The sequence below is a fragment of the Martes martes genome (assembly GCF_963455335.1).
Source record: "Martes martes genome assembly, chromosome: 3".
NCBI classification, from domain to species: Eukaryota; Metazoa; Chordata; class Mammalia; order Carnivora; family Mustelidae; genus Martes; species Martes martes.
Genome location: NC_137890.1, coordinates 171,462,533 through 171,489,645, shown reverse-complemented (window position 1 = coordinate 171,489,645; position 27,113 = coordinate 171,462,533). Strand labels below are relative to the sequence as shown.

Sequence of the window (27,113 nt, the reverse complement as noted above, 5' to 3'; positions counted from 1 at the left end):
CAGGTTTTGTTCCATTGCAGTTTTATATTGAAATTATGAAGCTTTTCTACAAATTGGGTTCATAGGGAAACTGCTGAGTCCTTTCCATTATTGCATTGATTCTACCAGGGGGTATCAGCATAATGTTTGAGGAAGTCAAACAGTCGCTATGGTTTCTTTAATTTATATCTCAGATCGATGGAATTATCAAATCATATATGCACATCTGTTAAAGTGATTCATGCTTAAGCTCAGATACATGATAGTTTCATCCCTCACCTACTACCAGGTGAGGGACTAGCAGTTCCAGAAGGCTCCATCATCAAGTCACACAAATCAGTGAATTCAATAGCATCCGAAGTTTAAAAACATAAGCATCCTCCAAAACTGGTGGTTCTTCAGTTAACAGCAGCAGCCAAGATGGCAATAACCATGTCAGAATCTTGAGAATTATAGCAGTTCAGAGAATAACTTACCATACAGGGAAGAAATTAAATTACACTGTACTTAGGTCCCCATTTCCTTTGCAAAGTACTTCTAAAATGAATTTGTGCCACAAGGGGCTCAAGCCAAAACTTCTCTCTCCCACAGCTTACCTTTTCTTAGTTAAAATGTGCAAGTTGTGACAGCACCACCATTTCCATGGCCTTATAGTATATAAGCAACAAGGACATCCAGGAATTATTTTGAGAGGAGGGCAGGTTAATGCCAAAAGCATGACGGGGGTGGGGAGGGGGGTTGTTGAGACTGCGACTGACTTCAGCTGTAAGTGACGTGAGGGCAGAGTCCTCATTTTCTAACATTAACTACTGATCCCCATTTAGTCATTTGTTTACAATACACACGAGATAACATTTATCTTTGCCTCAGTGTTGGAGCAGCTGATCCTTTATTACAAATACATTCTTAGCAGTGATGAAGCTAGAAAGATAGGCAGATCTGGCCAACTACTCCTGACATGTGGGCTCACCTCTACCTGTGGAAATAAAAGACAGGAGCTCTAGAAGAGGAACCACCTGGGGAATCAGACATGGAGCAGTGCGGTACTGGGCATTTAAAGAGAAAGATTCAAGATTGAAAGTAATCTCAGTAAATTATACTTATCCTGTGCAGGTTATGAAAATAAATTGGTGTCACAAGTACCTGGTTACGTATTTCCATCCCATAGCTCCTTAACAGTGTACATAAACATAAAATTTATACATACTCGTGAGCCAAGCTTGTTGCTAAAACAACATAAACATGGCAACCATATAAAATGGAGACCCCACCGCTTCTAAACCACTGCTTAAACAGCCATATTAACTTTGTGTGTGTTAGTTAGCAGCAGTGGTAATCATGATAACCATGATGAGATGAATAAATGGAAATGAAAAATACAGTAATGTCTGCAGTAGGAATGGTTTAATATTGTCACCCACACAGCAATTTTGCTGTTTCCCAAGTGTAGGCTATTTCCATTTCCCTTCTTAAGTGAACTTTACTGTATTTTGGCATTGATCATGCAACTTTCTCACAGACTCAGGAAGATTGAAAAGGAAAGTGGTTATTCCCTATGGACCTTCCAGCCAACACTTCTACAAATCTTGAATTGTGTTGGGATCACAGAAAACATGAAAAATGCAAGCAGTGCAGGAGCAGAAGGAGAGCTGCTAGCCAGCCCTACCTAACCAGCACATATCTGTAGGACTTCCATGTGCAAACACATTGATTATGTGTGGACTGTGTTAGGACATTTTTTTTTTCCTGCTGAGGATGTGAAGAAACACTGCCAAATAATTACTACTTGGAAGTAACAAATGCCTCTTAGATCAAGTTATTTCTTCCTTAGTATGCCATTCCTTCTTCCAAAAGTATAGAGGAATGGGTAATCTGTTCAGGCACGGTGAGAAAATGTGAAAATAAAAGAAGCAATTTTGCATTTTCTCTGTATTGGAATATTAGGTCTATTCCACAGGTAATCAACTTTTCTGTGAGTAAAATGTTCTATTTTTCAGGGAGGGTGAACTCTTCAGCAGACAGATGTCAAGCAAAGCTATTTCTTAAGTGAGCTCTTTACAGAAGTGGTTTGTTTCACATTAAGGCAGATTCAGAGCCATGACTGCCCCATGGGATCCCACAACCAAAGCAATTTCTGATGTTACTGACTGTCCAAGGGAGAGTCCACACCAAACATAACTGTCAATGGAAGCTACCCATGTCTTGTTTTCTTACTGAAATGAACAGGTTTGAATACCAGGGGTTCAGGTTCCCAGAGTTATCTTAAGTATCAGATTTAAAGGATGAGTGGGAATGAAAACCATAGTAACATATCTAATTGCAATGTTATAGTTTTTCCACTCATGCACTAATTTTATATTTCTGCAATCCACAGTCTTTCAACTTTCCTCCAAAAGGAGCTATCCCACAATACTTGCAATTCTCCGTAGGGTAAGACGACAGATGAAAGGGATGAAAAAGAAATCTACTTCTTTAGGAATTTTCATAGAGCATGGTTATAAACCTTGCGATCACAAAATGCAAAGGTAGCCATGGAGATAAGAAACACAGACCAGAGGCTGACTAAAATCTGCTCTAGGACTTAATACAACCCACTTCTGATCATGGTGAAATGCCTACACAGCCAGTGGTACATAGTAGGGAAGCAATAAACAGCTAGAAGGCACAGTGAGAGTAGTAATATTAGGAGTATCACTGCCATTATTATTTCAGCTTCTAAGTGTAAAAACTGATAATAAACCTGATTTCTTGCTTTGCTCACATGGATATTACTGAGGTAAGAATGTGCTTTATTTGATAAGTGTTCTATGAAAAAAATTAATAACTCACTTCTCTGGACCCACACCAAGAAACAGATACTACATTTCTCCTTGAGTAGCCCTTCCACAGACATGAAGGACCAACCAACTTCCCATCTTTCTTCTCCACAGTTTAATTTTTATGATTGTCTTGAAATGTCTTTTAAATCTATTTTCACACCTCTGGTATCAAAATTAGGAGACAAGGGGGAAAAGCTAACATCTCTTAATTTTTAGCTCCATGGTAATTTTGCAGGCTTTTACAAAACGATCGTATTTTTTTGTTTGTTGTGTGCTTTGTTTTTAAGTCAAATATTCATGAACATAAAAATCTGACAATGGCAATTTGACCTATTTGGTAGTTTCAACTAAACGGGAATAGGAGATGGATTGAGGCGCAATGGGCAGAGTTCATTTCAGGCATCATGCACAAACTTTCAACTTTCTCCCACCGGAGTCTTTGCCAGCTGTGACTGAATGGGAAGAGCCAGAGGCAACCCCATTAGCCCATGAGGCTGGATACAGATGCTGGACCCAGTGACCTCATACTAGAGGGGTGATACCCTGATAGGCTGAGAATGCATTCACTTTTAAGACCCACTTCCCAGCAACCCAAACACTTTCTGATACATACACCAACTTCCAAAGTCAAGTCTCCTTTTATAGAATGAAAATCAGGAAAACCCACAACCTCTCTCAGTGAGCAGGAGGAAATGCAGCCTACATCACTGTATCTGACTCACAGTTCGGCTCACAATTACCAGACAAACCTCTTAACCTCACCATGCTCCAGTTTCTTTTGTAACCCAGAAACACTGCAATGTGTAAATTTACCTCATCTGATTGCTCTGAGCAGTAATTACAAATACATACATATGCATACATGTATGTGTGTGTATATATACATATGTGTGTGTGTATATATATATATATATAAACACTTTAGCTTTTAAAAAAAGCACTTTAGCTTTGTAAGGTGTTCTAGCAATATTGAAAGATAAAGTTAGAACAATTGAATAAGCCTTCAGCTGTAATGCTCTGCTCTCCATTCGAAGCTGCTACTGTTAAATAGCATGACTTAGAGCTAGCTGGTTTTCCCAGGTCTCTACCCTTGGGCTCTGCCACTGATTTGCTCTAACTTCCACTTTGGATTCTCTCTGCCTCAATATTCATCCTTAAAACAATCTCAAGTGATAAACTACCTTGCAGGGCTAAGGAGAGGGGGTGGAAAAAAGAAAAAAAGCCAAAGGATTTAATATGTGTAATTGAAAAAACAACAGACAGGATCCATCCCTCAAATACACACTTGTTATTTCTATTCGTATAAATGCAAATTCAGCCCAAGAGTAAAATCACATGGAATTCTCTGATTTAAGGCATTTGCCTAGTAATAGTCACGGACATTTTTTCTGGTTTTAGCCAATCAAGTGAAGAACAGGAGGTTTTAGGGAATGTCTGTAACATTGCCCTGAATCACTTGTATGTGGCTTATATAATTTAAATTGTTTGGGTTATCTATGGATAACGGCAAGCACAGTTTGGCCATAAACCTTCCAAGTAACCGTGACTTCCTGAGCCCCTCTTCTAACAAGTATTTCTAAACTGTTTTCCTTGACTCGTTGCCAATAAAATGGATGGAACGCTTTCAATTCTCTCTTTTTCTTTCTTGGTCATAGCTTCAGAACCCTAGCGCTGCTTGATTCCCTTCAGTTGCAGATATTGGTGGCCAGGCCCCTGAAAAGTTTCACAGAGGGGACATACGTAGGGCCAAATTGGACCCTCCGATTCACACCGTGTATCTCTGAGATGTGTGGTAAGTGTCCGAGGTACTGATAATGCTGCAGCCAAGATGGTAAGATAAACCAACACGTCACTCGCGCTGTATTGGAAAGCCATGTGACATCCTAAAGCCAATCATGCTGCGACGCATACTGCTCGGGTCATCCCCTCCTGAGCGCTATGCATTTTAATTGCACATGCTGCAATTAAAATTGAGGATTCCAAAGAAATTATTGCATTCCTTGTGTTTCCAGGTCCCTGCTTAGGACCTCTGTGTTCTTTGACAAAAGAGTCTTGGAGACCATTTTCAAGTACCTTTCACTTGAACAGAAAGCAATTCATCACCACCAATGAGAAAGCAATGGTGGGAGATACAGATAATGTACGGCTTCAAGTTGCTGCACAAGTCCAAGCGCCACTATTTATTCAAATCATATCAAAACATGAACGGTGTCACCTGGAGTTGTGCAGTAAAGAAATCCTGCAGGATCACAGTGATCCCTAGGGAAATCCTCCCAAAGAAAAACAGACTTGAATAAATTAGAAATGGCCACCTAGGAGATGGAGGTTCAGGTTCTTCTACTCTCTGGGTCTGACTTCTCATCTTAAACAAGCAAGTTACTTTCATGAGATCATCTCCAGTATAAACTGTGCTCTTAAACTCTGGATTCTGATTCCAGCCCAACCAATAAGCATCGAGTGATAGGACCAGCACAAACGCTTCCTTCTTCCAAGCGCTGTCTTTGTAACTAGTATATTAGTAAAAACAGGTAGAAATTCCAAACGATCCCTCATTGTTTTAAAGTTGAAGGCAAGAAGTTGAAAGAAGTAAAATCCCTGGACTCCCAGACCAGTTTAGTTTCTTTCACAGCTAATAATAACACTGCACAGAAATGAAAGATGGGATGGAATCCTAAAGAAAAGGAAAGTTCCACCGAAGCAACATAGGCAGCAATTCAAAAATGATTTTAGGAGGCATGTTTCTCCCAAGCTGGAAACATTCTTTGAGCTAAATAATGAAGCCTACTTCAAATCAAACACAAACAAAATAAGTTCCTTGATTTGGGGGTAAAATCCTATGTGCTTTAGGTGATTTTCTCTAACTTTTGCATACCACCAGCCAAACCGTTTATTAATTATTTTATTAATTATTTAATTATAGCACTCTACATTCTGTTATTTGATTTCTAAAACTAGTAGATATACTGAAGACACATTTTTTGTGAAATATCCCATGTCCTCTCCTGGTCCAAGATTCTCCCACTGCATATGGTGTCGCATCTCTGATTTAAAAATTCCTTGTATCCACATTGGCCTATTGAAATGTGAACTGAGCTTGGCTTCCTGAAAGGAAGGACCAAATTCATTACATTCAAACAGACTATGTATCCCCTTTAAAGACTATAATCCAAGTGGCACTATGATTGCTTACAAGCCATGAGCTTTTGTTTTAGGAATATAAACAGAAGGGCAATTCTTAAAATTGTGCAAGTCATCCCAATTTCAAGAATTAGGTATTGGGCTGACAGCCTAATTCAGGTTGGATATAGCTACAGAGTACTGAATTCAATTAGCTAAATGGGGTTTTATAACAGAAGTCAAAAAAAATCATAGTAGAAATTCAAACACAAGTTATAAAAGTAAATACACACACACAATATTCTCTACTTGGGGACATCCAAGAGGGAAGAGAAGGACACAGGGCTTTACCCTTACAAAGTAAATAATATATATTCTTTTCCAAAAGAGAATGGACATAAATTATCTCAGTGTCTCAAGCCTTCTACCAATCTAATCTTTGCCCTGAATAGTCCTTCTAGAATACCCATTTAAATATTTTCCTGTATCCTCAGATGTATGCAGATGTATTCTCATCTGTCCTTTATTATACTACACTAAGTACCATGAAGACATAAAGACTGATTTTTGTTCACCTTGGAGTCCCAATAGCTAGCACACTGCATAACACATAGTATATACTCGGTAAATATTTGTTGGAATACTGAATGGGAGAGTTCTTTTATTTTCCCCCTTGCATCTGGTCTTTCCTGAAATATAGCCATAGTAGATAACATGTATGTAAAATATAGTGCAGTTTCAATTCAATATAAGCTTTTTAGGATGAGAAAAGCTTAGATGGGCTTGAATTCAGTTTTTAGACCAGCAGTCCTTTCCATGTTTCTCATGATCACCATGAGTAGGAATGGACTTCATGGTGTTGGCTACTTCCTATAGTGTTTGTGTACTTTTCGACCAGCTAAGAGACTGTCTCCTCTAGGCTGGTACCTACTTAATTCACAATGAGAAATTTCATACTTTGGGAACATCTAGTTAAAGCTCAGAAACTCAATATTTGTGGGTTAAAATAGGGAAAAAAATGAAGATTACCATCTATGTCTTTTAGAGAAAAAAAAATATATATGTATATACATATATATATATATATAGCTTCTTTTACCTCTTCTTCTAGAACAAAAATTATCAGCATTGTTGCAAAGGTGTTTTACCCTGAATGCCTCTGAAGAGAGTTTTCTAAAACTGTGTATCTGATCTCTTCACTCTATCCTTAACATTCCCCAAATGCTTTCAGGATAAAGTCAAGATTCACAGTATGATTTGCCAAAATCTTGATCTGGCCCCTGCTTATTCTACAAGCTCATGTCCTAGCACTATTCCCAACAGTAACTACTGCCACTACCAAATAAATCTGTAATACTTAAAGTTCCAAAAAATATATTTCATTTTTCTTCCTCTTATCTCACTGTATGAAAATGCTTCTCTCCCCACACTACAAACTCACATCCTGTACGTGCATACATGCGTACACACAGACACACACACACACACACTTCACCAAGCTAACCTCTATTTATTTTTTTAATTACCTCAGGGATCTTTCTTCCAAACCACAAGTCTTCCCTCATCCCTCCTTTCCATAATCTGGAGTGAGTAGCCCTCTTGGATGAACTCTGTACTATCATAACCCATTTGTCTGTTCATCCCCTCCTCTTCCCCAAGAGTCTGTAAGTCTCTTGAATGGCAGATAAGTCTTGAATGGCAGGGCCTGAGTCAATGTCTTTAGATTGCTAACATCCAGCATACTCCTTATTACTATAGTCAAAACTCAATAAAAATGGAATAAATGAACAAATATGCCCATGTCTTTGTTTCTACTTCTCCCAAAAGATGCTGTATGGAATTCTTATTAAAACCATTAACTCAATGAAAAAAAAAATCAGCAATCAGGAACAAGCAAATTGCTTCCAAAAGATTGGTAGTAAACTGGTTTTGGTGAACTTTCTATACACAAGATTTTGAACTCGACACTGAGCAGTTTTCTCCTTCTCCAGTCTCCTCTTTGGTACATATGGATTCTTATTTCCATTCTTCATGAGAGTACTGTAGGAGATCATTCTGAAAAACCATTCAGTTCTTCTTGGAACTAGATTGTGAGAAGATGTAGCAATCAAGGAGACCAGCCTATATTCCAATGTCTGCATGGCATTGACAGACAAAATAGAGATTCCGAGACAGACTAAGTACACTATTCATTGACAACTATGGAATAGATCTTCACAAACTATTAATTCTCTCACATATTTGGGAGTTCTTACCACTCTAGAAAATTATCACTTTGATTAGATGCACCCATAAACAGCCTTTTTCTCTCTGTAGGGAAGTACAGTTGGCTTCTTCTACAAGTAGAGAGACAGTGAAATGCTCAGCCAGTATTGTGTAGGTTAAATGGGTGCTATTATGTTACAAATGTCTGTTTCAATCAGGTCAACAAAAATGTATGGAGCAAATAACTTTGTACCTTCAAGTGCTATAGGAGAAAACATACTCTAAAAATATTCTCACCAAAGCATATGTTTTTAATCAGATGACTATTGCAATGTAAACTCCAAAATGCAAACAGATCCTTAGGGTCCATTTGTCAACATATTTTTAGAATAATTTAATATATATACATACTAGTATATATAATTAACATATATAATTTAGTGTAATAGCATACTTTTACTTAAAGAAAGATGTCGTAATGGGATGAGTTTTTAAAAATTTTATTTAAGAGAGAGCAAGTTGGGGGAAAGGCAGAGGGAGAGAGAGAGAATCTTCAAGCAGACTTGGAGCTGAGCACAGAGCTCAACGTGGGGCACCATCTCACAGCTCTAGGATCGTGACCTGAGCCGAAATCAAGAGTCAAGAGCAGAGGCTTAACTGTCTCAGCCACCCAGACTCCCTAATGGAATGTCTTATTTACCTTTTCCTGAGTACATTTTAAAATATTTTACTTCCTGCTACCTTAATTTTGACAATTTGCTTTGTCCACTTTACGTTACTTAAGAGATAGAAGTGGTTAACTGGGTGAATTCAGAGCCACTTCTGTCAAAAATCTTCAGTTCTGTTATTTGAGAGGGGAATTAGCTGTCTGGCCTATTTGCACAACTCACATTAAAATTTCCAATTGGGAAAAACCCTCATAATTTCTAAACTGAGCACTTTTAAATTGCATCTATAGATCTTCTTTGCATGAATGGATATCTGGCTTCATATCTAGTAATGCTTGCTGTAGTGCCTCCTAATAAAATTAAGCAGCTATACAATCAATTAAATTTTTTTAAAAGGCAGTATGATGATGCTCTCTTTGGATGCCACATTGTCTCTGATTTGTTTGGGGACTACTGTGCTTGACTAAGAATGATAACAAATACTTGATAACATTACAGACGAAATGTAAATCAACTCAGAGGAGCAACAAAGCATAACCCAGTTGGCATCCAGGGAAATTATTTATTCCCTAAATGTGTTCAATTCAATTGCAGGAAAGTTTATAAAATTATCTTGGTAACCTCTAACAAAACCCCATTCCTATTTCTAAAATTTGTCCCATTCAAAATGCAAAGGCAAAATAAGACCTGTGATTAGTTCACTGTTAGTAAAGTTGTCACTGCTAGCTGAAATCTTTCTGTGCGCCTTGTACTAATTAGGAAAAAAAGATCAATGAGAATGAAAGAGCCTTTTAGTTCTGTTACTGTCTGACTTACTCTTCTGAACCATTAACTGGAGAAACTACAATTTTCATAGTTATCCAAAAACTTTGTAAATGAACACCAAACTTATCCTGGCCTTGTTTAGTAACTAATCTAAACTGGGGTTTTTGCTTTGTATTCTACTTTCTCTTGATGTACTGCTGCTTTTTGATAGGCAACTTGTAACTAGGTTGCATAAATGTTTTATAGCTAATCTTTTAACAAAGACACTAGCTTTCCTGGAACAGATCATTTTATCACCCTTTAAAGTAAATTACAACTTTGAAGCATCACTGATATTAGAAAGTACAATATATTACACAATTTAATTAAAAGTTTAAATTTTGCCTTAAAATGATTTAAGTAAAAGTTAAGATTAATTTTGATCTTAAGTATCTATTTTTTAATGCTATGGGGGGCTTCTTTGTGTAGTTTGCATTGGTAAAATATATGGAAAACTCAAAACTACCAGTTACATTACCTAAAGGTATACAGTATAAACTTTAGAACCTACCACCTCTGATTCATCCCTCCCAAGAAACCCTACTTGATATTATCATGCCCATGGGAATTAGGGGAAAATCACTAGTGGTTATTGAATAGAACCCACATCTCTCAGGCATACCACATAAGCCCTTAGTATTGAAAACTGTGGTTGAAAAAAAGAGTCAGAAAGAACATAATAGTTTATACCATCAAAACCAATCATTTAACAGGCATTTAGTAGAGTCTCTGCATTATCTCTTAAATCTTCACAATAACATAAGAGCAGAATACCCCAATAAACAGCTGAGGATACTGGAGATCAGGGAAGGGAGGTCATTTGGTCAAGGTCCTAGAGGAGCCAGATCCAGACCCACACTAGGTGGTTCCAGGGTCCCCACTGGGAACCATTATGCGATGCTGTGTAAAGACAAAACACTATTTTTTTTTCCCAGAAGAGATGGTTTCTCCTTCCATATGGCACATATATACCAGATTTGGTGTCTTTAACTCTTGTGTATAACCAGCATCATCTGTGCCTGGATGCAAAACATTTATTTCAAGAGTTCCATGCTTTTCAATGCTAATGAACGTTAAATTCTCACCATGATTTACAAGAGAACACAGACTACATCTGAATGAGAGGAATCCCAAGGAAATTAATTTGCTCCCTGAGAAATGTGTGGTAAATAGCAGACAGCTTTTCTTCTAAAATGCCTACCATCTGTAAACAATACTCTGAAAACCAAGAGGAGAAAGACTCGGGAGAGATTTTATGATGATGTCATATGAGCGCTCAGCAGTGTCAAATACTCTCCCAGGCCCCAAATAGTGACCAGATGGGACTGAAGCGTTTCTTCAGACAACACGTGGAAAGAAGCCAATAAAGCTGCGACCCCTTTTATTTCCCTTCCTTTTAACCCCCAACGTCTCAAAAATTAGTTGTCCAGCCCTCCCTCACAAGGGGCACTTTAGTTTTTGTTTTGTTCTCTTTTTTTGAAAAAGGCTAGTTAGATCACCCTTGGGGTAAAAATCACAAAGGATTGGTACTTGAGCTAGTAAAATTGAGTGTGTTTCGTTCAGACCAACTTCTGAAACACTTTGGCACAAAGGGGTAGTGGTGCTTTATGATAACTGCCTGGGCTGGGTCCGAGAGCAATGTGTCCTTTCTACCACCATCATGTATCAAGGTCATTTGGCTCTTCTTATATTTCATTCTTCATCCCTTTCAATTCCCTCATTTTGTTTCCAATTTTGGTGCCACCCTAATAGGCAAACAACAACAGCAACAAAACGCTCTCCCTATTGTGTCTTGTTAATTCTAGTGACAACTTAGCTATTCCCACATCAGGCTGAACCACCAGGCATATGTCCTTTTGCTCATCTGAGGGCTCCTGATGCCATCCTCACTATGGCCTTGCGACTACATATACTTTTGATTCACTTATTATTGTGCTTCCTGACCTAGAATAGGAACTCAAACAACATGTGTTGAGAAATGATAGAATGAACTTGCAAATTATAATGGAAGATGAGCACGGGAAGAACTTTCTGAGCATGGTAGTGTGTGGATGAAACTGGCAGCATGATAGTGGTGAAGAACATGAGCTTTGGGGTAGGGCAGTCTGTATTTTGCATACCGGCCCTAACACACATTACTGAGGGCCTTGGGCAAGTCCCTAAACCCCACCAAATTTCCTCATCTCTAAAACTAGAACAACTAGACATTCCGAACTCAACTCTGTGCCTAACACCAAGCGAATACACAATAATAACTCCTTTTTGTCATTTTTTCTTGGAAGCAGTTAATGCATTACACTCATAATATAGGAATTCTACTATGAGACATTGAATCTGATATAGTCTAGACAAATTTTAGAATAACATTACAGTTGTGGGGAAAAGTAAGCACTGTTATTCTTTTTTTTTTTTTTTTCTTGAGGTAAAAGTGTTAAATCTAATTCAGAATAATAATAAACAGCCACCAGAAGGGAAGTTCAGCTGCTGGAGAGCTACGTAGTTGTTTTATTTTGCTCAGGTGGAGGAGGTCATTCATTATGGGACAGTGTTGGCTCCCTGGGTGAACATAATGCCAGTGACAGTCTGTCTGGCTTTAATGGCTTCCCCTCAGTTTAGGTGGCTCCTGTGGTAGATTATTAACAGAGTCCCTTTCGCTTGTCCTTGCGTGCAGTGCGGTAAAATTTTGGGAAAACAAGCTGTGACCACTGGGGACGATTTGCATCTGATCATTTATACACAACCCACCAAGCTTCCAGGCAGCTTGGAAAATTACATAAACACCTCCCAAATCTACCAGGATCGCGGTCCCTCTCAGGTGTCTGATTCAGCAGCTGCTGTGCCCGTCTGGGGACCTGCATTGCCAATTGCCTTTCTATCCTCCATGCTTGCTGCATCAGTGAGCAATCATCGCTGCTGACAAGATTTTGATGGTCCTAACACAGAGGTGGGAGCAAAGTTGAAGTGACGGCAAACTTCTCCTGCGGCTGCCTGGCTCACATTGACCCTGACATCGTTCAGAAATGTGCAGTTAATGCAAGATACAGATGCTTGTGTGAGAGCTGCCAAGGCCAACGGAGTTTCTATTTTAGCCAGTGTCCACCATGCGGTGAGAGGGGTGCCCTGAGCAAAGGGAAATTGCTGCAGGCACCTGGTCAAAACAAGTTCCCTGCATCTTATTATCCCCCTAGTGGGCCTCTCCTATGCCCTTTTGAATCTTTCAACCTTTATCCTCACCGCCTTTCCCACTCCAGGAATGGATTTATCCCAGGGGTGATTACAGCTAATGACTGTACGATTTTCATATACTTTTATCCAAGACACATTTCTATAAACCTTCCCATTTCTGAAACGTGTGCATGACTTAGCAGTGATGTGGCAACTGGAGGATCATTTATTTGTTCAGCTAACATTGATTGTCCCCCCAGCCCGTGTTTGGCTGTCATTGTTTCACCCGGCACCTTTTCTCTGCCAGTTTCTGATCGTTCTCGTTGACAAATCTGAATCCTGATCAGAGAACGACTTGCACCACAGAGAATGCAGTGCTCGGTTTGTTTTTCTCTCTCTGGCAGATATGCAGTAGCAGTGGCCATCTAGTGACAGCAGCTCTTTCAGGTTAATAGGAAAAAGTGACTTCCACGTTAGAATACAAAAACACCCTTCCCGTCCCCACCCACTCCCCACATTCCTCTAGAAACTCCTCCGAAGGTTGAATAGGAATGATTTCATTCAGACATGTTCAAACATAACTTTTAACCCAGCCAAACTGTAATGCATCCTTGAGGCTTCTCAGTTCTCCAGGGAGTGGTCTCCTTTAAATATGTTTGGTTTAACTCTGTAAACCTACCTAGGATAACAGTAATTTCACATTTTGCTCAATTTAATAGAAACTACACAGAATAGTGATTTCTATGCCACATTAAAAAAAGTTAATCGGGTTAACCTAATCGATATCTGTTATCTCCCTTCACATTTCATCAACAGGTTTTTTTCAAAGATAGCTATAGACTGTAAGAGCCAACAAAAAGTATATGTCTCATTCAGAGCACTTTCCAGAAACACAAACTATGTTGCATTCGCTCCCAGAAAACTTATAGCTTTGCCATCCTGTAGAGAATTTGTTGACCAGAGAAAGCAAGAGAAGTAAAAGAGAGGAAAATAAAGATGGTTGGCAAGGTCTCTCCATTAAATTGAATCAATGAGGAAATTCCAGATAGTGTCTTACATGCCCTCTTAAAGCCAAATTGGTTTGGCTGATGCAAAAGTGCTAAGTGGATCCTACGGGGCATTCAAAAGTCCTGGCTTTCAGGCAGATCTGCCAAATGGCTTCCCTTTCACTGGGTTGCTGAGTAAGGGGAAAACATAGACTTTGTGGTGCACCCGGAAGTGTGATTATTTGCCAATATTGTGATTATAGAAAAGATAAGAATACCACAGTGCTCCAAAAGATGGGAATGTATTCTCACTTGTTTTGCTTGGTAGCCCTACAACCCAATGAGGACAAAAATACAAGAATGATATTGCTATCCCCATCTAAAAATAAGGATTTAAGATTCAGAAAAATCAGAGAGCTAAAAAGACACAGAACCACTACTTGAGCTCCTGGCTTATGTGTTGCCCAGTGCTTATTAGAGGAAACAGGGTAGGGACTTCAGGCATGGACAACCAAGCCTAGCATTCAGAATACTGGAGACAGAAGAGATGTCCTTGGAGTTGTTGATTCATTTTTTAGCTAGAACCCAGTACTGTGAGAAGATCTGATTTGTAAAAGCTTGAGGAAGTTAGTAGCTGGCCACCAGCAAGTAGCCAGTTGGAGCTGTTGCCCTACACTGGTCTCTGTAGCCCTCCTATGACTTAGAAGTCCCTTAGTCCTGGTAGTTTCCTGGTAACTACCCCATATACCTGGCTGTCTTTCCCAGGACATTCTTTTTTTTTTTTTCCCCCCCCCTAGGCAAAGAACTTTATTAATCTTGTTTCAAACTTTATTCCCAGGCTTCTTCAGCTTAATTAGCTGCAAAGAATGAATTGTGTATAAGCAAAAACTGAAAAGAGCTGCAGTGTCCAAGGGGCTTGGGCTTAAAAATATTAGAGATCTAGATTTTATCAGATCCATGAACAAAATTTTAAAAAGCAGTCATAATATAAAATAGCAGCTCCCAGTAACTTCTTCAAGTTTTATTTTCTTCAGAAGTTGACTCAATTCCGTTTGCTTCATTCTTGGAAGCTTCATCAAAATTCTCCACAAGATCTGGAACTTCATCATCATCATCCTCTCCGGTAGCAAGTGGTGCTTTTCTATCCACAGATTGTTTGGGCAGAGCTTCAGCCAGTCTTCTTAAACTAGTCAGACTGTCTGCACCAAGTTGGTTTAAGATACTGGGTAGCATTTCTGTCAGCTGCTTTGTCTCAGCATGGCCTGTAATGGTGAAAGTGTTCGCTGCCGGCGATGCCTGAACTTTGGGGTTGTTAAAGTGGATCACTGTTCCTTGGTTTGTGAACATATTCACTTCTTCAATACCAGAGATATTGTTTACCCCCAACTTCTTCAAGGAGAACTGAAGTTTTTTATCATCTGCTGTAGCTGTTCTATGAACCACCTTCTTCTTTCGGCGAGCAGTTCCTTTCCCACCAATGTGTACTTGTGCTTGCAGTTTGGCGAGTTTCTCCTGGTTCATGATAGTTTCTTTCATCTTGTTGGAGCGGAAATGGGACCTCGCGGGGGACTAGGGTTGGCACTCAGGGGGTCTCGGGCGGACCAGCTGAGATTAGGTGCACACACGCGGGGACGCAAGATGGCAGCTAGAGCTTTCCCAGGACATTCTGTCTAAGCATTTGATTCTCCATCTTCATGGTAGAGTAAAGATTCTTGAGCCAAGGCGTGGCAACAGAACAAGTGATTAACCAATGGTGAACAGTGCATGGGATTTGGAATTAACCTTGGACAAGTCTCTTAACCTCTCTAAGTTCCCATTTTCTTGTCTATATGGGGGGCATTACTATATTCTTTGCAAATCTGCTGAGAATACAAAATGTTAATGGATAAATCTCTTACACTGTGCTATGTATCAGGCATTATTCTATGTCCTGTAGCATAGAGGTGAGTACTGTTAGGATCCCATTATGCAGAGGAAAGAACTACAGCATCGAAGACTTCAGTCTCTTGAGCAAGGCTATGCAGCTAGTAAGTACCAAAAATGAGATTTGAACCCAGGCTTCCAGATTCACCATGTTATGCTGCTTTCCAATCATCCTGATTTTTCACATATTCTCTGCCACTTAAACTGAAAAATCTTTTATGTTTGTTACTTTGGATAGTGGGATCTAAAATGAGCCATCTTCAGGAATTCACCACTAAATGCATCTTCTTGAAATTATAGGATAATTGCTATGAAAAGTATAGGATGCATGCAAAACTTTGAACAATTATGGATGATAAAAGCAGAGCAGTAAAATAGTCAAAGTCGGTCTAGAAAGTTGAATCTCCTGTAGCAAAAATATTCTGGAAAGATTAAATAGAAAAAAATCTACCAGGTACATTAGGAGCACTGGCACGAGCTATATCTGTGTAAGCTATCACTTTGAAAACTGTTGTTATTAATTGCTCATCTTTAAGTATCATCTCTGCCAACATACCGAATAAGAACCCTATCCAAACTGTTGTAGAAAATATAGAATGATCCATGGCTGTTACCTTTCAGATAAATGACAAATAATTTTTAACCAAGTATAACAGCAACACATGATCATTGTAAAAGTGTGTTTTAAGCAAGACATCGTTTTGCTCAAGACACAAAATGTATCTCTGACATTAACACTAAGTCTAAACAAATATATAACACCTTACATGAAACAAAAAATGTATTTCAGAGCTGGCAGAAACCTGAGGAAAAGCACTGATGTTTCCCCTGAAAAGGAAATATCTCTGTGGCAATTTTGTAAGGCTTTTTATCGATTTCAAGCAAATGGAAAATACAGTTTAAAAAACCTGTCTTTTGGTAAGATTATCAGGGAAATCAAGAAATTCCATGAATATCCTTGGTGACTGTGTCCCAAAAATCTGACCACAAAGACAACTGTGATATCCCACTAGTCCTCACCATGCAATTTGAAGAAATGCCTGATTTTGCTTACTCCCACACCCTAAGGGAAAATAAAACCCATGAAATCATTTAATCATTCAGCATCAACTGGTTCAAATTTTTTATGCTGGATCTAGCAAAAATAACTGAGGGATGTTCACCAAAAATAATTCCCTTCCTGAAAGCCATTTCTATATGCACCCTCCCGTCACTTCCCTCTCCAATCCTGTTGACTAACTTCCGGCTCTGATTGGTGATCCCATGCCAGCACACATATATTAGCATTCTTGGGGTTAAGTGAAGGAGGTAATTTGTACAAACAGGGAGGAACAAGCCTAGCGTTGCACTAGAAATTAACTGCCCCTAAAACAGTCTAGTGAGGTAAGCCTAAATGATTTCTACTTCCTCTAGTGTTGGATCTTTCATTTCCTCTTATGGTTAGGCACAATTTACTAAGCAGTGTGAAGGAATTGCTGTGGTATTTGGCACAAAACTGCTAAGATGTATAAAATCTCAGTTTGATTACCATATGTTCATTGTGTTAATTTTCTCTCCGCCAAATGCTCCCTAGTTCTTCTTTGCTGTCTCTTTTAGATTCTCCTAGATTCTTTGGAATTCTAATGTTTTCCTTCCTTTCTCAATAATGCTCTAGTGGGGAGCATGCAAAAGCTCTGTTTTATTCTAGAAATGGCCACAGTAGGAGTAATATTGCACTTCTATGCAGCAGTTGTCCTCATTGTCAGTGATTGTTAAGTCTCATAAAAATAAAATATAATGTTCATAGGCAGGCCAAGTAATTATTGCAAATATCTGGTTTTAAACAACAGAGAAATGCACACATTGTTTAGAAACCCTGCCATATGATTTATAATGTTTCCATATTTGAAATGAATATCATGCTTCCATCTCTGAAGTTCCAGTTTTTATAAACCATTTTTAGTAAACACCAAGAAAACTGAATGCTACAAACCATGAAAGAAGCTGAGTGAGAACCCTTCTAACTCAACCATGGAGAATCCTACTCAGTCAGCCACTTCCGTGATTTGTAACATTTAGTATTCTTGGTGTTGGTGGTTGGTGCATTCAAGTGATTCTGTGCCAAAACTTAGTGTCACAGAGGGAATCCCAAGGAGGGTGACACACAAATTTTAACACCAGAGGCAAAAATCTACTTTTAAGAATACTGCTGAATTAATGCTACAATTATTTACTGAATTCCTGCTACACACTGTGTTGAGTGCCTTTGTGGTGTTGAAAGTTCAGTGCGGAAATGGTGTATACCTAAATGCCCTTCAGTGACAGATTCCATAATAGAGATACAGAGCACAGTGCAGGGAAGGCCCTTCCTGGTGGAGAGGACGCTCAACTCCAACTGGTAGCATTTTGTTAATCCGAATCCAAAGGTCCCCCTTGAATGCCACTGTATAACACAATGGGCTGGGCCTTGAATAAATTCTAACAGACTACTTGGGGTTATATCTGCAAGCTTTGGTCTTTTCATCCTCCTAAAATCCTTGAATCAACACTAAGACTAAAGCAAAGATGATTAGAAGCCAGAGTAGAACAAAACAGATAGGTGTAGATGCATGTGGTCCCACGTGGGCTGCAGAAAGTTTTACCATACCAAAGCTAGGTAAAATATACTAGAAACAAAAGCATGAGAGATATTCAAATATTTTTCATCAAGTGGCCATGACTGCTAACATCTGTGTTCCTGGTGCTCTTTAAAAATAAATGCTACAATTATTTTTTTTAGATAATAAATACAGGCCTCAACATTAAATTTACTGAGGGGTAGAAGATGAATTGAACAGTAGTCATTGAAGATCATCATAGCACAAAACCAGCAAAATTCTATCTGGCTTTATCCCTGGTAACAGGGCTTAATTATTAAGGTGTCCAGGTGTATTCAATGTCACAGATTCCTGAACGTATAGAGATTCTGGGGGCAACAAATAAGTGAAGCCCATTCTCTAGCCCCTGGGTTTCAATGGAAAAGTCTTGCCAAGATCTCATTCATTCTCATCTGAGCATGACTGTTCTCCCATACTAATTAAGAGGTGGAAGCAAAGCATTCTGTCCTGCAAAAGCACAGCACATAGTATTCAGTAGGCACTAGGCAAAGCTTGTTGAGTGAATCTACGAATACAGGAAGATCTTTCTCTTCTTTATGCATGGGAGTTTATTTCTTCCAGTTTCTTTCATTGATTTAGGTTTCACACTGAGTTACACCAGTTAATGTGAATTCTGCTTTCTTCAAATGTCTTCTCAATTGGAGGCAATGCCAATGTAATTCTAGGGTTGTCATTAAATCTACAAAAATCATATGACTCATGGATATTTCTCTCTCTGGGGCTCTTTGCCAGTAGTACACCAGCAGAGCGATTAGTCACTCGTACTGCTCAGAACTCTTGTTAGTTCTGCTGAGCCATGTGACTCACCGTCGCTCCTTGTGTTACGGGTGTTCCATCACTGCTTTGACAACACAAGACGTGAGATTTACAAGCATAAAACATTTACACAATTAAAAAAAAATTATGTCAATATTCTCTAGGATCTGCGTGGGCATTTAAAAAAAACTGCATGTTGGCAGAGATGATGTACTTTTGATTTCTGAAAATGAACAGTGCAAGCCAAGACTTACAATTCATAAATAAATTTTGTGTCCTCCTTGCAGGATAGAAATACTCTAAAATGCTGCCTACAAATTCAAATCTGAGCAGGGATTCAACCAAATCCAGTGAATCAAAGTGCCATTCTGATAGCATTGAAGGAGTCTGTTGTTTTGTTTGTTTGTTTTTAATATGCATAAAGCTGCTAAGGGCTGACCACAAATGCTCCAGTCAAATCCAACCAAGTTGTTAACATAGATAATTTATCAAGTGGCTAACATGAAAACGATCAGTTTATAGTGGTCAACTTTTTCGACCTTCTGTGTTTAACCCTCCAAACCTTTAACCTTCCAGAAATTCTTTTTAAGAGCACTAATAACAGCATTAGTAATCATTACATAGTTTGAAATTCTCTTGAAATTCTTTGAAATTTCCCATTGGGTAATCTACTTTATGTCTAAACGTACCTTTCCTGCTTTAGCATCATCTACAAGTTGACTCAAGGGGTGCTGGTGTTTCAGTTGCCTATCATTTCTTTAATAAGCTTCCTGGCTTATAAAACAAAAATTCATTCTTGTACAGTTCTGGAGATCAGAAGACAAAAGTCAAGATGAAGGCGGGCTCTACCTATTCCTTCTGGAAGCTTCTGGAGAGAATCTGTTTCCTTGCATGTCCCAGCTTCTAGAGGCCACAGGGTTGGTTTGTCATAATCTCTTTCTCCCATCACAGCAACCTCTTACTTCCTTCACATCTCCTCTTACAGACCCTTATTCTCTTGCCTGTCTCTTATAAAGAGCCTTGTGATGACACTGGGTCCACATGGATAATCCACAATAATCTCAACATCTCAAAATCCTTAAACTGAATCACACCTGCAAACTCCCTTTGACTGCCTAAGGTAACATATTCACAGGTTCCAGGGGATTAGGAGGTAGACATTTTAGGGAAGCTATTATTCAACCCACCACAGGTGGCAAACCAAAAAGGACACATAAGCAACACCTCTCCCTATTGGGGATGTTAGTTCCCCCTCTAAAGTGTTGGGGTATCACAGACTAAAAGAAGCAATTAGGACAACATGAAGTTATGCTGGTGCAGCAAACAAGCTGTATTAGGGAATTGGTCCAGCCATATATTTACGTTATAAAAGATGGAAGTCCATGTAGAATTAGAGGGTACATTTCTTGGCCCTTCCTTTTAGATTCCTATGCATAACATCCCTGATGCCCTGTTACTGCCCTCTCTAGAAGCCTCTGCTAAGGCTCAGAAAAACACTGACCAGATCAAAGACTTGCTTCTTAATATCTTTTACGATCACTCTGCAAACTTTCTGATGCAAAGAGAAAAACTCAGATAGGGAAATGTTTAAAAAGTGCCTAACTCAATGTTTAAAACCAAGCAGGCTCGAAAATCTGCATGTGAAATGCAAGTGTTGCACAAATTCTCTTTACTGCTCAAATGCTCCAGAAAGTACCATCCCTAGGGCTGTGCTCTGCCATTTGGAATGAAAATGAGCATCATATGAAAACTTGGGTGTATCTAAAGGTCAGTGGAATTTCAACCAGATGTTTTGCTTCCCCACCACAGACTTGGCAATAGGAGTGGTTTATAAATTCCACTTGGGGAAATAAATGTAAATATTTTTTAATAACATGTTTCCATTTCAACCTTGGCTCTTCTTTAAAGTTCAAAACACAGTCTCACATTCATTTTTTTTTCTAATGTATTCAGCCAGCATTTATTACCACAAAGAAAACATTTAAAAATATCAAAAACTGAACTCATCAGTCTACTCCCCAACCCCCTCACCCCAACCCACCCATCCATATCTCACCATCCCCTCCCCTCTTGCGTGAACCTGGTTTCCTTCCTGTCCATCTTAGGAAATGGCATTATCTGTGTCACCTAATCCAGAAACCAGGGATGAGCTACAGGCTTCTTCCTCTGCTTTATTCCATACATCCACAGTCATTAAATCCCACAATATATTAAATGAGATTTTTCCTGTTCAGGCTCAAAATTATGCCTTGTCTCAAAAGTCTTGTGCCTCCCTTAGACAGTCACAACTGTTCTCTAAGTCACCCTTGCCTCTCATCCTACACACATCTGCTCAGTCCTCCAACCCCTAGACAGAGTGGGTTTTCAGGAATGTTAATGCCACATCACTTCCCAATACTGGAAACTTTACAGTGGCTCCCATTTATTTTTTTAAAGATTCTATTTATTTATTTGTCAGAGAGAGAATGCACAAGCAGGGAGAGAGGCAGGCAGAGGGAGAAGCAGGTTCCCCTGCTGAGTAAGGAGCCTGATGCGGGATTCAATCCCAGGACCCCAGGGTGATGGCTCGAGCCGTAGGCAGACACTTAACTGAGGGAGCCACCCAGGCATCCCAGCGGCTCCCCATTTTAGAGGTTAAAAATATAAACCTCTAATTTTGATACAAAATACCTTCCATAATCTTCCACCAACCCTCTCTCTAGCATTACCTTTCTGGCCCTCCCACCCCATTCTTGAACCCTATGACTCAGCAACAAAACCTCTTCCTTGCCAAGCACTACAACAAAAATTAGCAAGGCAGCTCCTGCTAGTCAAGATTTTATAATCTCTTAGAAGGGATAAAACTGCTCAACTATGTTAAAATATATATATATATATAGTTTAATAGTGTCATAAGGGAGGAACAAAGTGCTTTGAGGTTCAAAAGTTAAAGAAAGAACATTTGAGGAGGAGAATCAGTGTAGCATTTATAACATACTTTGAGTATAAATTCCACAAATGGTTGTAAAAAAAATAAAGGGCATTCAAGACAGGAAAGAACATCATTCTGGTCTTTAAAAATCCTCAGTCAGATTTTACAAATCTTCTTATTCTCATTTAAAGAACTGAGAAGTTGTAGTAGATTTCACAGTGAGGAAGCTATCTTAGTAGACAGTTTCAGTACTTGGAACAGTCTCAGACTCTGGTTGGATAGGTCACCAGGGCAGGGAGAGAACAGATGTTTTAGAGGGGCTATTTGTAAAACATACAAAAAGCTGTGCAGTGAAAAGGAACCTCTCTTTTTTGGACAAGCAGCCACTGTTGCTGGCAGTGTAATATTTCTCACTTCTATTCATGACTGTGATGGATTCCCCAATTCCTTCCAATCTATCAGTTCCCATTGATTTTTATTGATTACCCTTTTCAACCTAGACCTCACTCATTAATTCACCCTCTTTCCCATCACCTTCCACCTGCCTAGCAAAACCCCAAACAACATCAGCCAAAGTGCCTGCCTCCTCCAATCCCAGCCCTAGGCTGGTGGAAACTTTCACACAAACATTTAGTTGTATATGACAATAGACTCCAAGGTTTCTCTCTCAATCAAGCTTTCCATGCTACCCGTTCAGACCTTATGAGCTGGCTCTCTTGGACCACATGTCCCCAACTCCCTCCCATTCTCAGTAGGCTGCATCATCCCTTCCCAGCAAAGTGACATCATTTTCACTCCCCCGCCTACATTAAGAAATAGACCTGTCCTCTTCACATCTTATAGTCCTTATCTTCATAGTTCAGTAGAATTTCCTTTCTCCTTAAAAGCAGACTCTGGTTTAGGAAGTCTGGGGGAGGCCTGGCATTATTCCTTTCTAACAAGCTCCCTGGTGATAACTCTGCTGCTGGCCCTGAGATCATGGCATTTTATTTTATTTTATTTTTATTTTATCGAAGTGTAGTTGACATACAATAGATTAGTTTCAGGTGTACCACAGAGTGACTTGACATTTACATACATTACAAAATGGTCACCACACTAAGTCTAGTTACCATCTGTCACCATACAAACTTACTGCAGTATTATGGACTATAGTCCCTGTGGTGTGCCTTACATCCCTGTGACTTCTTTATTTTATGACTTCAGATTCTCCTCTTAATCCTCTTCACCAAGTCACCCATTCCCCCACTCCACTCCCTCTGGCAATCACCAGGTTGTTTTCTGTATGTATGAATCGCTTTCTGAATTTTGGTTTGGTTTGATTTGGTTTTGGTTTGTTTTGTTGTTTAGATTCCACGTATAAAGATGAGGTGTTTGTCTTTCTCTGACTTACTTCACTTAGCATAATTCCCTCTATATCCATTTCTGTTGTTGCAGCTCAACAGATGCAAAAAAAAAAAAAAAAGTATTTGATGAAATTCAACATCCGTTTATAATAAAGACCATGTTACTTTACTTTGATTAGCAAGTCTTAGAACTCATTCCCTATACCACTTCTTTTTCTCTAAACGGGCAACCTTTCCTTCACCATGGGTTCTTTCCTCTCAGCCTATAGATAGGTACATCTCCCTGATCTTAAAAAAATAAAAATGAAAAATGAAAGGCCTCAAATAGATTGAATGAGTTCCTTCCTGCTCAGTAAGTTTGTCCTCTTGTCCCCTGGCCCGCATCTCAACTTCTCTTCAAAACCAGGCTTCCTGAGTATGTAGTCTCCATATTTTTTAACCTCACATGTCACTTTTAAGCCTGCTGACATCCAGCTTCCACCACATAAGGACACAGAAATTGCTTTGGTCTGGGGCATCCAGGACCTGCTGGATACGAAACACAATGTATACATTCAACTCATTTTATTCCACATCCCAGTGACACTTGACTCCTTACTGAAAGCTTCTTCTCTATTGACTTCCAATACATCTTCTTACATCATCCCTATAGCCATTCATTCCCAGACCTCTTCTCAGGTTTCCATTCCTCTACTCATGACTTAAATCTTAGTTCCCTGGGGTTCTGCCAATAGTAAACTTCCTGTTACTTATTCTCTCTCTTCCTAAGAGGCCACTTCTATGGATTCAATCACCATTTGTATCTTGAAAACTTCTGAATTGATGCTTCCAGTTCAAATATTTCCCTTGATATCTCAACCTTTATATCTCATGACTTATTCTGACCTTATTATTAGCAAAGACATTTAAAACTCAGTGTTCTAGAACTGAACTCTGGACCTTTCCCCTAAACTTACCTATCCTGCCTTACTTCTCTCAGTGAAAGACACCACCTACTATCCCCATATCAGCAAGAACTATAAGCATTTTATTTCCTCTTCCATACTACTTAACATCTACATACTATCAATTCTAATTTCTTTAGTATCACCCTGGCTTGTCTTCTCTTCTCCATTACTGTTGCCACTGGTTCATTGTGGGCCTTTCTCTTTTCTTTTTAAGAATTTAATATTTATTTGAGAGAGAATGTGTGAGAGAGAAATCACAAGTAAGGAGGAAAGGTAGAGGGAGAACCGGACTCCCAGAACACTGAGTCACCCAGGCACCCTCTCATTTCCTTTCTGGAGTAGTTACTGTTCTTGGTCCCTCCAGGCTGAATGCCTTCCAGAGCCACCCCACACAGGGCAGGAGGGTTCTGGCTCTAGCACAAATATGATAATGCTACCCCACCATTCAACAACCTTTTAGTACTTGGTTCCATGCCTTCAACAGTGAAAGCCATTCTACTGTGCAGCTTACAAGTCTTCTGGGACCTGTCCACTGCCCTTCCTTCTCTTCTAGCCTCAGCTCCCTATACCACTCCTGGAAACCTAATCCCCAGCTAAATGGAATTCCTCACATTTTTTTTTTCAATGAATCATAACCTTTTCTTGCTCATTCCACTAACTTACCTTGGACCATTCTTTCCTACCCACCAGTGCCACCCTGATTCTTTAACAGAATAGCTCCCAGTCATCCCACAAGATCCACTCAGGCTTCACATCTCCAGAAAGCCTTTCTTGTCTTCAGTTTCGATTAGGTTCCTTCTTACATTCTCCAAAGTCCAGTTTCCATGTATTCACCTCACTTCTGCTAGAGTATAAGCTCCTTGAGAGTTTATGGGAATTGGCCTTATTATCACTGTATCTCTATCAATTTGCACATAGGTACCCTTCAATAAATGCTTTTGGGTAAGTGAATAAATAAACTATCCTGAATAATTGATATCTGGCCATTGGCAATTTCTGGGAAGGCAGCAGATTTGGGGATATCTTTGAGATAAGACTGGCAACATTTGTACCTAACATGGACTCTCTGGATCCTTCTTTTCCCCACCCTCCCCACTTCTAAATGTTTCCTCTAAACTGAAGGAAAAATCATTTCCATAGGCAAGAATAAAATCAAGACTTCTAGACTCTCCAGGGGTGGGGAGGGGGGAGCAAGCAGGTCTTAACTCTATAATTGTATTTTATTTATTTGCTTATTAGTGCATGAAGCTATTTTCCTATTTTCAGAGAACTCGACAGGCTCTTCAATAATATTTCTTCCATATAAAACCTCAATAATTTTCCTACCTGGAAATAAATATTGGTGTCTCAAGTCCATTTATGTTTATGATAAAAGGCCAGGGTCTCAAGCATGATCTGAATGACCATACAAAATACATTCTTGGAGACAAAACTGCACCTCTGAGTGTTTCAGTACATCAGCATTGCAAAGAGTTCCTTCTAAAGTTCAGTTTTGGAGGTTGTTTATTCTGCAGCAATTCAAGCTCGGACCAAACTGATTGTTTTTCTGGTTTAAATTGCATTGTGGACCTCAAGGAAAAGAACATAAACAGTTGGCAAATTTACAGCCTTTAAACAAAATTGCCTTAACTTGAGGGGATTCCCTTAATATTGCTTATGATTTTTTTTCTCTCTTTTTAAGAACGTTCCCGTTTTACAGGAGTTCAGACCATGAAATGTGACACACAGAATGTGCTTCAAGCTAAAGTTCTCATAAAACAACAACAACAACACAACAATCTTCTTAATGTAACTCCCTTACGCATTGGATACCACAGTCAAGGACTGTGAATGGACCTGAAATGACAAATCTCAGATAATGTTATTTCACTTTCCACCAACACTATAATTCTGTCAGCAAAACTAGCCTACTATAATCTTAGGCCCTATACCAGAAGGACATCCGGTAAATACAAAATAACCTAGTTATTTTGGGAATAAGCTTCACTCTCTTTGTTCTCCAGCTTAATTCCTTTGTCTACAATTTCAACCACCCTCTTGTTAATAACTCCTTTCCCTTTTCTCCTGTCCTCACACGCCTGCCCAAACCCCAAAGCTGGAGCATAGCTAACATTTCCAGGGTGCATACAATATGCTAACTATTCTCAGTATTTTGTGGGTATTAACTCACTTAATAATCACAACAATCCTATCAGATTCCAGGTCACAGATGAGGAAACACAGGCATAGAGAGAATGAGTGATTCGTCCCAAGGTCACAGGGCCATTCCAGAATGACTGCCTGCCTGGGGCACTATTCCTCAATATTGCTGAAGTACAGAGGGGACAACTGCACAAACATTCAAATTGGTACCATTACATGTGGCCACCATCCTCATCTGGACCTTCGAACTGTGCAACAATTTCATTATGTTTCCCTAGTTAGCCTTTTCATTTCCCCAAAAGACTGTCTTAACCCCTCTGTTTCCTCTCCTTCTCCCTCCACTCCACAGATTAGTGCTACTTCCTACTTCCTAGAGGAAATAGAAATTGTCACAGAAACTCCCTCAGCCTCTTATTGCCTATCACCATGGAGGAGGTTCCCTATCTGCTATCGAAGTCATTATTCCATGCTCTCTGGCTTTCTCAGAGACTGTTCCATCAAGAATTCTTCCCACCCCTCCAACCCTGCTTCTTTATATTCAACCTCTCTCTCCCTGTTTCTTCTCCACCACCATTTAAACATGTTTATCTCACTCATCTTAAACCCTGGCCTCATAGAGCTACTGACTGGACTTCAAGTCTATATTCCCCTTCCTGCCCACTATTCCTCAGTCTTCTTTGGCCTGGCTTTTGCCTTCACTACTCCACAG

The 27,113-nt window shown here is 39.4% G+C and overlaps 2 protein-coding genes across 2 annotated transcripts in view; one reads left to right on the top strand and one right to left on the bottom strand.

Moving 5' to 3' along the window:
* The window catches only part of VWC2L (von Willebrand factor C domain containing 2 like), a gene marked incomplete at its 3' end in the record, with an annotated part of 152,261 nt that overhangs the window by 111,405 nt on the left and 13,743 nt on the right, over positions 1 to 27,113 (top strand). The gene's annotated exons all lie outside the window — the stretch shown is intronic.
* Positions 14,758 to 15,279, bottom strand: LOC308339820 (transcription factor BTF3-like; the record flags this gene model as incomplete). The annotated part of the gene is made up of 1 exon (XM_080798796.1): positions 14,758 to 15,279. One exon carries the CDS (start codon positions 15,277 to 15,279, stop codon positions 14,758 to 14,760), a length of 522 nt encoding a protein of 173 aa, XP_080654922.1.